Below are 12,139 nucleotides of genomic sequence, written 5' to 3'. Positions count from 1 at the left end.
TTTTTATATAAATTATGTTTAACATTTTCCGTTAATTGTTTTTGTATCGTCGAACACATATCCGTTTGATGATTATTTATATTGTTATTACTGCTATTTACACCTTCACCTTCACCACCAACACCAGCTTCGTTATTGATACCACCACCACCACCACCTCTACCACTGTCAACATCATCATTATTATTGTTATTAACACTACCACAAATGATGCCAGTTTCATTACTGGCAACAATATCTAGACTTCTTAAAGAGTTTGTCGTTACATTGTTATCATCATTATGATCATATTCGGATTTCTTAATACTGTTGTTGGTTTTCAAGGTTTTTATTTTATTTAAATTTTGTTGTCGCAAATTGGCAAAAAATTTCTCTTTAAATGTATTTGCCGAATATTTGTGTTCAATAAATGTCGGTGATATGGCGGCAGGTGGTAATTGTGTTAATGTGGCAGCAGTAGCTGTAGCAGTGACATTTGCATTAAGTGGTAAGTTTGCTGTTGGTGTTGCAGGAGCTGTAGCAGCATAAAAGCAATTTGTATTATTGTTTATAATACTACCACCACCACCACCTCCAGCACCACTACCACTAAAACCACCGCCACCAGTAGCGGATGCAAGACTACGCTGTTGTATAGCTGTGGCTAACAATTGTCCACTAAAAGGAGAGGAGGAGGACTCTGTAATAATGAAAGAGAAAAAAGAGAACTATAAAAGCCAACAAAAATTAACGTAAAAATTAAATAAATAAATATAAATTAAGTTGTTCTTTGTTTTTTTTTTCGAGAATATAAAACAATAATTTAAATACGGAACTTGGTTTCTAAGTAATAAAACTTTAAACAATTTAAACTTTGATAATAGATTATTTTAGTTAGTTTATGTTAACCAACTTTGTAGTATCAAAGGAAAGTTAATCATTAACAATTTATCAAAGATTTATAAGAAAACTTGTCTTACAAAATATGTTCTATAAACCTATGATAAATTTGAAATTAATAAAAATTTTGGAAATTCTCAAATATTAAAGAAATCTTTGTATACATTTGTGGAGAAATTTGCAAGTAAGTTTTTGAAAATTTGCAGAAAAAGTTTTAAATTATATTCATTGTTGTTATAAAAATCTACATATATACATATGTATTTTTGAATAAAAATAACTTAGAGCGTTTATTAATATTCCAAAAGTATTATTTGTTTGTAGACTAAAATATTGTTAGATTTTCTAAATACAATTGAGATTAAAGTTACAATTAATAAAATTCTAATTAGATACAACATTAAGAACACGCAGAGTTATTTTTAAAATTTTTAAAATTATTTAGATAGAAAAAAATCTTTTATATTAACAAATTAAAATTCCATCAATTTTAAAATTTAGAAATTCTTCCAAATACTGTTTAATAGGCTTAAAAAAATAATAACCAAGTTATCAATTGTGTTAAGAAGAAACACTAAATTTTAAACTAAAATAGAAATTAGATTAGAAAAAATAATAGCTTTAAATTTTTAATAATATACATTTTAATAGTTTAACTAAATTTAATAAATTCTTTTATAGTTGTTAATATAAGTGTTTTATAAATAATACTTGAGGAGAGTACTTTTTTTTCATTTTGTTCAAATTCTAAAAATTAGTAAGAATGTATACAAATATTGAAATCACGAATTTAATAGAAATATTTATATATTTTTGCATATATTTTAAAAATATACGAGATCAGTAGTTTTTTTTTTCTTTTCATTTATAATACATAAGTGTGTGTTGAAATAAAAAAAAAATAATAATAATAAGATATTGCACAAAAAATAATAATTCTAAAACTAATGAGAATAGAAAACAAATCTAAACTAGCAGTCTACAAATAGTATAATTTTACATTTTAATGTAATGTATGTATGTAGTGTTAATTTTCTTTTAAATAAATTTTATTATTTGAGATTATTTAAGCTTGTTTACAAATCGTATACTAAAGCTTTTAAATGCAACTTTAACGTTATTAATAGGGATTTTTTTTTTGTTAATTTAACTACCAAAGAGCCAGTTTTTTATATATTTTATTCTTTTTTGCACAATTGATAGTCTCCTGTAATAGATTTTAAAAATTTACATAAATTACCACTTTAAGAATAAGATTGCTATAACAATTTATGTAGAAAAAAAGGAATTTTAAGAAAAAAAAAAAATTAGTTCAAAGTTACTAAATTGTTATTCTAGGCTGCATACATATCTTTTGCTGAGTATTCTATCCAAAATTGATAAAATTTTTATTATAGTAAGTTTAAAATAATACATATTACTATGTAAGTAATTTAAAGATCTAAATTAAAGTGGTATATTTATCCGTTAATAATCTATTATGAGGGATGAGGGTCAAATAATGCAGAAAAAAATGTCAAATAAAATAATCAATTCACCAAAGAACAAAAGATATACAACATATGTATGTATCTATATATAGATAGACAATAAAAGAAATCTACTTAAATTTACGACGCATTAAAAGTTTCTTTAGTATAGGCTACGTTTCCTCGCTAATAGAACCAACACCAGCATCAGCAACGGCAACAGTTAAAGACATAACGTCTGAGGACGAACTGTGTGAAGTGGGTGAACAAACAATACTACTACTACCGCTGCTGCCGCCACCACCACTACCACCACCATTAGAACTATTATTAGGTGAATTAATGTTTGATGGTGATGGCGAGGTGGAGGAGCCAGCTGTTGTTATATGTTGTTTATTAGCATTAGCACTAGCATTGCCATTGCTGGTAATTTGTGTTAAATGTATGCTACCAACAATTTGTTGTTGCTGGTGTTGCTGTTGCTGCTGCTGCTGTTTATTTTTATGTTGTTGTAGAGTGGCATTTAAAACATTTGCTACAGCAACAGCATTTTGTTTCTGTTGTTGTAAACTTACACTATTTGGACTAATGGGAGTTAATGGAAGATGTTGTTGATGTTGTGATGATGATGATGTTGATGATTGAGATTGTGTTTGGAGTTGTTGTTGCTGTTGTTGATGTTGTTCAACAAGCAATATATTATTTTTATTTGTAGTTGTTAGATGGTTATTGTTGTTGTTAGTAGTAGACGAATTATTAGAATTTGTTTGCATCGTTTTTTGCTGCTGTTGTTGCATTATATGCGTTGCTGTTGTTAAACTATTCAGAGCATTGGTAAGCGTCTGTTGTTGCTGCTGCTGGTGATGGTGATGCTGTTGTTGCGTAAATGTTAACGATTGTGTAGTTTTTGTTGGCGATGTTGCCGGCGTTAAAATACCTAAATTTACCAAATTTGGTAAAGTTATTTTAGTAGTTGTTGCTGTCGCTGTTACCGTTTGCTGTTTACTTAAAAACTGCTGTTGATCAACCACCATCGATGTTACACCACTAGTAGCACTGGTGGTGGCATTATTATTCGCAGCAGCGGCAGCAACATTAGTGGCTAATTTTAAAATTTTACTAGCAGCAGCATTAGCAGCCAATAGATTTGTGGCCGCTGCTGTTTTCGTAGTAGCTAACGTCGCGGTGGTAATGTTGTTAATACCATTACCATTATTACCGTTGTGGTTGATGTTGCCACTGTTATGGGTTTTCAATGACACCAAATTAATGGTGTTGCGCATTAAATTGTTGCTGTTACCTGTTGCCGTTGTATTATGTGTTACAGAGGCTGCAGCAGACGCCGCTATAGAACCCGTCAGTGACGATTGTACTGCAACACCGCTTGAAACTCCTCCAGCAGTAACAACTTGTTGCTGATGATTATTGGCAGTTGTTGTGTATTGTTGCTGCTGCTGTTGAGGTTGTATGTTTAGAGTTGTTCCATTAATAGCTTGGCCCACACAAGCCGTAGAGCCAACTGTGGAGCTGTTGCTATTTGAGAAATGTCCACCGCTGCCATGGCAACTACTTGCACCGCTAGACATGTTGCTAATACTAGACGGACTTAATGAACCCAACGACTGTGACGGAGAGCTACTGCGTTGCAGGAGTATACCGCCGCTAGTGGTGGTCAGCACGCTACCCAAATTTTGCGTTGCCAACACATTCTCGGGCGAGGAATTGTGTGCCACCAAAGCATGGCTTTTCAAACCTTGGGCAGTCTTATAGCTTTTGCCACAATGACATTTATAGCCCTTGCGTACTCTAGACAAAATGAATTGTTGATTGTACAATAAATTATTAGGAAATTAATAAAAATGTTGTATTTTACATATTATATATTCTATTCGTTCACACTTACTTGCCGTCCTTTTTATGGCCATTCTTCGAATGATATTTAATGCCATTCACATTTTTATAGCGTTTTTTACACCCCGGAACAGGACAGGCAAATGGTTTTTCATTGCCGGGAGTGCCATTGCTGCCGGATCCGGAATGCCTTTATATGCCCCAAGACAATACGCAAAAATTACATAAAAAATAATTACAAATAATTTTTTTAAATAAAAAAGCATTGAGCATTTAAATAAAAGATGGCAGAGAGCCAATCCCACCTGCTGCCATAGCGCATTATGAATTCAGAACTAAATTCTTCGGTTGTCCACGAATCATTGCTATCCTCTGATTCAGAAACAACCATTTCATCTTCATCCATTTCACTGCCTAAAAATTTTTACAGAATTTGTTTTTAAGAATATAAAAATACATTGTTAGTATATGAATATAATTTGATTAGATAATACATAGTGTTTCATATTAGAACACTAGATATTATCAATATTCAATTGTAATTTGATTTTGACAATAGCTCACCGGTAGGCGTATTACTGCGATTTGATGAAGACATGCTATAGCTGTGATGTTTAATCGCAAGTTTGCGTTTAAGTTCAACGCCCGCTGCATTTGCCGTGAGAAAGGGACTTTCTTTACGTGCATCGTCCGATATAAATCGTAAAACATAGCTCAGCGGCAGACAAGCCGGTTGGGCCTGCTCTTTCTGTTCCACCACTTTTGGATCATAATCTAAAATAGAATAAAAAAAATATATATAAATTATTATGCATGATTTTAATAAAATACTTCTTGTGTAAGAAATTAATGTTGGGTTAATTGATTTTAAAACATTTCTAAATAAGTTTTTAAAGTTATTTTGTAAATTAAATTATGAATAATTCACTGAAAAATTATAAAAAATGTGTGTTAACAATAAACACAATTTGTTTAATAAAACCTGTTACAATTACGCTTAAAAGCTGTCTGTCAATTATTTATAATATGTATATAACATGTTAACCTAAATAATGTATTAACTGGAACAAATATTTATTGATTTATTTAATTGTAGTTAATTTTTTTAATATCAAACACATTTGTTAAATATTTATTAAAAAAAATATACAAAAGGTAACAATTTTGCTTTGCTTATAAATTTCCAACATAAATTATCTCTATGTTCTAGTTTTTTTATGTATACATAGATTTATTTTCAAAATACCTTTAGTCTAATTTCCCTGGATGTAATATTCGTTTATGTATTTTAAGTGAAAGTAAACAATTATAATATCATTTTTTTGTATCTAAATTTGATAAGATAATGTAAGATAATACTTACTGTAAAGAGTGAACGAATACTCATGGAATAGATTTTTTTGTAAATCTTAAAACATTTAATAAAATAAATTACTTTTTAAAAAAATATTTTGGAAATAAATATTTTATTTTATATATCGAGGGACTATATTCAATAGTCTCTATCTAAAATAACACAAGTTTTCAGGAGAGCAAAAAAAACTGTTCGCTAGTTCGAGAAGATTTTTGAGTTTTTTCTTCTATAATATATTTTTACGACGATTTTTGGATTTTGAATTTTTTCTTTTTTTTAAGATAAAGAATTTTAAAAAATTGCTATAAAATTGCCAAAAAAAAATATTTTTTTCTTTTGAAATTTATATTACTGGTGCGGAATAGTTTTCTGGATATTTTGCCATCCAAAAATGCGCATTTAAAGTTAAAGATACTACAAAAACCTATTAAATACAAACTAAAATTAAATTTAAAATAAATTAATTTCATTAATTAAACAAAATACGCGTACAGTAGTTTGGGTAGCCTTATTTCTAAAATAATAGTTTGTATTTTAACTAAACTTCGAGATTATTATAAATTATAAAAATTGGCTTTTAATTTTCATTTTTTTAAATTTACACATACATACATTGTCAATGTACTTACTACTCCCACTTTGTAAGTATTTATGTAATGAAAGATTAAATAATTATTTAAACAAAGTTGAAAGCATTTTTTATTAAAAGCTTTCAAAAGCATTAACCTCAAATTTTTATCTCAAATTTATATAAAATATTTAAAAACATACATATAACAATAAAATATTATCATATTTTCAACATATACATATTTACGTGGTAAATGTCAATCCCGATAAATAGGACTTATATATGTATTTAAATTGTTTTTATAATTATCATTTACATACATCATTACATACGTTAAAAAAATATTTATTAAAATTTTATTGAATCATTCATTGAATTGTAGTATTTTTTTCTACATATAGTAATTATAAATACCACATTTATTAAATATAAACAAAACATAAGCGTTGTTAATTTATAAATAAAAAATTGACTTTATAAGTTAACTGATAACACTGGGAAAAGTCATTTAAGTGCAAATTTCAAATGTATTTTTTTTTATAAATTGTCTGGAAGGTCTTTTTTGCATTTCAGTAAAAAAAGTCGTATTTATACTATTTTAAATAATAATAAATATAAATATTCAAATTAAATTGTGATGTTTTATTTTTTTACTATTAGTTACTACATTATGTTATAATAAAGTCCTTTAAATTTCGTTTTTAATTAGAATATAGATCCTATATTATAATTAATAATCACAGAAGAGCTTTACCAGTTACTGCATGAAGCCGTTGTCGCAATAGCATGAACAAACATCTTATAACATATTCACAATTATTCATTGTAAATCATATGCACGGTGACGTATTTTTTTAGCTAGAAACTATGAAATTTCTTACACATTTTTTATAATTATACATAAAATATATCATTTACCACAAATTAATCTAATTATAGTTTTAACTTATTTACTTAAAGAACTCTTTTAATTATAAATATAAATATTATACATAAAATAAAAAGGTATGTACAGTCGGATGGCGGTTTTTTTAAATTACCATTTTAAAAATTCCTTAAATTTGAGCTTGATTTGCTAAATTCCTATAATTTTTATTAAAAAACTATAAAATAATAAATAAAATTTAAAATATATAACATACATATGTATATTATGTATAGGTTATTATCAGGGCAAGGATTTTCATGCAGTAAACAATTAAATATAAAATGGGAAAATATGCACTAAAAATGTGAAAAATATGCACCAAAAAATAATTCCTTTTTGACAACAAATATACAGGTTTTTAAGAACTGCTTTATGTACAAGTTTAACGGAATCACTACCTCGATAATAACAAATATAAATACTAAGAAACAGATTGAAATTAGGTGAATGAATGTATTTTTTTATAAATTATATTTCTTCTGAATTTTATCGTTTGGTAATGTTTTTAGCTGAATTATAGACGTGAGAATGGACACACAGACAGACTCAGAAAATGATACTGAACCTATACTTTAAGGACCAATATTTTGGATGTTCAATTAACTTTCGCACTATTGTGGTTTTAAAAATTAAATAAAACTTTTTTAAACTGTATTTCATAGAACCTAGTATTTTGTTGTTAAATCGAAATTTTTTGATATTTATTTAAAAAATTCTAAATATATAAATACCAAATTTGTTGTAAAAATATGTAATACAGAGAAAACAAAACAATTTGTTTTTGAACTATTAAAAAAACATGCAAAAAATGTTATAAAAATGTTAGAAATATGCCAAATATATGCAATTTAAAGCAAAATATGCAATTTATGCATTTATAATAAAATATGCAACAACAAATCGATGCCATTTTGTAGCAAATTTATTGATTCGAAAAGAAAACTAGTTAAAAGTTAGCGACTAAAAATATGCATTTGCATAGAAATCCTTGCCCTGGTTATTATATTAAAGTTCTTTAATTAGCACGTAATGAATATAAATATACATATATAACTAAAATTTAACAAATGATTTTTGCAAAACTTTTAGGTACTTGAAGTTTAAAATTCCTCTCTAAAAATATGACTACTAGTTAATGCTAAATTTTTTTAAATTTACTAAAATTCAATTACTACAAATAACAATATTTTACTGATTTTGTCAGCTCACTACGGAGACAGTTGATAACATTGTAGAATTTTATCTGGCTTAGTCCTAACATAAAACATTTAGTTCCAAATTTAATATTACTTGAAGTTTTATGATTGCATAGAAAGGTGCTGCATGTGGGTGGATTTTTTTTTCATAAAACCATTGGTAATATTTTTGTTGCCATGACAAACATTATTTATGTCTTTTATATTTTTTGTATATTACGTTTTCACTTTAGTCCTTTAATACGTTGTGCTATACATAGACAATTTAAAAAAATACCTAAAAATATGTATATATTGTTACTACAAATATACATACATATGTATGTGTATGCAGAAATTCCACCTTTAATATATACAGATTTATATTATATACACACATAAGTATGTTTTTACATATATACATATTATCTACATATGTACTTTTTTATTTTTGCTAAACAATATTTTTTGAACCTTAAATGTATTTGTCCTTCGACTAAATTGTCTTTTATGTGTGTGGGATTTTTAAACACATGCTGCGTATTTAGTTGCTACCTGTTGTTGTTATTTGTCGATTTTCATCTATATAATGCCAAATTTAGGTTTGTAGTAAATTTACTATTTGTACCCTAACTAAATAGTTTTTAACTTTTCGAACTTAGGTTGTTCGTATAATTTTAATCCCTTCAAATTTCAACATACATATGAATGTATGTTGTAAACAGGATTTATTTTCTCATATTATTTAGACAAACTTAATTCTTTTCCTTAATTCTTATACATACACTTTTTCTACTGTTACATACTTAAAAACAGGTAGTAAATATTTATTTTTTGCTGTTACATAGAGACATATGTATGTGTATATAAAGCAATGATTCGAATTAAATTATATTCTTAATAAATTAGCAAAATATATTGCCTGAAAATTCAATCTAATTTGGCGTTAATAGCATTAATTTTGATTCTAACCCAGCAAAAAAGTAGGGAAAAAGAAGTATCATTTTCACCCTAAATAACATACGTGAAGTACTTCCAATTTTAGTGAAAGACGCACGGACTGAAGGATGTTCTTCAATATTGAGAACTTTGAACTACATCACATCTTATTTTTGTGAAGCAGTAAAAATCCCATATTTGGATGTCAAAAATAAACCACATTCTTTCAATGACATTCTTATGTAAATTTCATTGGTTTTTCACCAAAATTTGATGTAACTCACCAGAAATTTGTAAAGAAATATTTGGTTTATAAAAGCGAAAAATAAAGTGTTTACATAATTTTTATAAAGAACTATTCTTAATCAATATCTATAACAATTAAATTCAACTTGAAATTAAGAGAAGTAAGATACAGCATTAGTTTAACAGTTCCATCATTACTATTCAAACCGCTTTTTTTATACCTACCTTAAAAACAAGTAGGAAAGTATAGTCGGGCATGGTCGACCATATAATACCCTACACCATGAGTATATTTTTAAAATTTTTACTTTTTATAAAGAAACTTTTATGTTGAATATTATTCCAAAATATTTAAGCAATTTATTGATAAAAAACCAAAATTTCTAAATTAGGCTTTAGGTCAAATGCCGATCCTCGGTAAATTTGGGAAAAGGATATATTTTTAAATAACAGTTTTGTTGAGTTTCATTGCGATACAAATGGTTACAAGTCAATTTTAGACGTTTAAGACATTTTTTGAAGGGGGGTTTGTATGGGGGCTAGGGTCAAAATCTGCAGTGTCATTTATACTTAAATAAAACTTATTTGTACCAATTTTTAGAGAGATAATAGAATATTTGACGTAATTATGGCATAAAAAGTTCAAATCGGGAGGTACAGTTGTATGGGGGCTATGTGAAATAATGGACCGATTTCAACCATTTTCAATAGGCTTCGTCCCTGTGCCAAAAAAGTATGTATATACATATATTCTGGGTCCTTAGATAACTCTAAGACGATCTAGCAGTATCTGTCCGTCAGCAGGATAAAGTCCGAGCGGAAAAAGCTAGAGAGTTGAAATTTTCACAAATATTTCTTATAGGTATTTATTTACGCATAGCCGCAAATAATCCCCCAAAATACTGCTTTAAAAATGCGATTATAGAAAAGAAATTCAAAATGAATAAGTCTTTGCGAGTCAAATTCTCTCTACCATATTTTATGAGGGCCGTAATTGACCCTACCCCTCATATATGGTCGCTTCCAAATAATGACTTTAATGCCCATTGCTGACTTTAAAATTCAAGTTTAACGCTGAAATTCGATATAAGTATCTTACGAACAAAAATCTCTTTACCTTATTTTATGTAGATCGGTTCATAATTATTCCTACCCTCCTATTTCTATTCCATAATTAGTTACTTTCCAGATGTAATGCATATGTTAATAAAATTATTTGGAAATATTTGCATATAAAATGTTTGACATTTTCAAAGTATGTATATTGACTCCCAAATATCTTTTTTTAGAACCTGATGTACATCCTTCATAAATTAATTTTATTGTAAACACATAAATGTAGGTTAACATATGTTCGATCTTTATCAACTTGTTTGGTGTATTATTTTGTTTTAATTGTATATAATCAAATATATGTATGTATATAAATATCCTGTTACTAACATACATACATTTTTTCTTCATATACATTCTCCTAGCCGAGTTAAAGTAATTACGTAATTGGATTGTTTAAATAAAGTTTTTTTTTGTCGGTGGTTAAATGTGAGACATAAACATATGGTTATAATTTATGATTTATTTTCCTTTTTCATTTACATATTTTGATTTGCGTGACATTTAGTTGAAGCAAAGATAAATAAACTAAGTAAATAGTATTCGTTTATAAATCGATTATACATTAGACCGACTCGCTCTATGGAAAGTATGGAAAGACAAATCGTGTTTTCGTTACCCCTATTTAAATTTATTTTGTATATCTATAATCCTAAATCAATTGTAGAAAAATTTATTTAATTAAATTAAATTGTTTTAATTTAATGAGACAACATTAAAATAAGCACAAATTACATACATATATTTCTCAAAATATTATTGGATATAAAAATATAATTCTAAAACTAAATAACATACCAACAGTTCAAGGAAATTTAAAATCAAATTATAGACAAATTTTAACGGAAGTAATAAAAAATAATTTTTAGATATATTTTCATTATCTGATAGAAAATTTTAGTTTAAACATTCATTCATAAATTTAACAAACCTTTTATTCAATAACAAATTACTTATATAAAAATACATATTTATGTATATATACAAATGTATGTATATAAAACACTTAAAATTACCCTTGTCAGGAAGGGTATATTCCTCCCCAAACTTATACAATCATTCATCTGTCTTCTCAAGTAGCTAATATTCTTAGTTACTTTATATGTATATATAGTAATGGGATGTATATACATACGTATATACTGTATATAAAACACACACACACAAATAAACATAGGTTTAAACATTAGGAGGGATGTCAACATTAATAGTGATATATTAAAATTAAATGTTTTGAAATTAACTCTTACTTTTTTAATTTTTTTTACTTTTTATGATTCTTTAATCAAATTAAAATTTTGAACTTTTGAAGAATTTTAATAATTTGTATCAAAATGATTTTCGCTTTTGTGGACCATCGTAATTTTTATGTAATAATTTGTATATAACAAACACAAACATATGTACATATAAGTAAGTATATACGTGAACTTGTATATTATTGATTTCTATATGTATAAAATACATTATATATACATACATATGTATAAATATAAACATACATATCGTCACCTGAAATACAAAAAGGCGTGACTTTTTAATTAAAAACTGGCCTTTGCATCAGCAAATGTCGCAAATTTTTAGAAATCTATTGTCATAAACATCATCCCCCGG

At 27.0% G+C, this 12,139-nt stretch overlaps 1 protein-coding gene across 1 annotated transcript in view; it reads right to left on the bottom strand.

Annotated features, from left to right (window-relative positions):
* LOC111681547 (uncharacterized membrane protein DDB_G0293934) overlaps positions 1-4,975 on the bottom strand; it is a 5,440-nt gene extending 465 nt beyond the window's left edge. Inside the window, exons 1-6 of the mRNA XM_046950187.1 lie at positions 4,764-4,975; positions 4,505-4,613; positions 4,252-4,389; positions 2,523-4,154; positions 1,397-1,407; positions 1-679 (exon numbers count right to left, since the gene is read on the bottom strand). Coding sequence (XP_046806143.1) covers positions 1-679; positions 1,397-1,407; positions 2,523-4,154; positions 4,252-4,389; positions 4,505-4,613; positions 4,764-4,797 — 2,603 coding nt within the window. The 5' untranslated portion in view covers positions 4,798-4,975. The remainder of the gene's footprint in view (positions 680-1,396; positions 1,408-2,522; positions 4,155-4,251; positions 4,390-4,504; positions 4,614-4,763) is intronic.
* Positions 4,976-12,139: the final 7,164 nt, after the last annotated feature.

Source organism: Lucilia cuprina, chromosome 4 (assembly GCF_022045245.1).
Source record: "Lucilia cuprina isolate Lc7/37 chromosome 4, ASM2204524v1, whole genome shotgun sequence".
In the NCBI taxonomy this organism is placed as follows: domain Eukaryota; kingdom Metazoa; phylum Arthropoda; class Insecta; order Diptera; family Calliphoridae; genus Lucilia; species Lucilia cuprina.
Note: the sequence above shows the minus strand (reverse complement) of the source record. Positions and strands in the feature narration are given on the sequence as shown.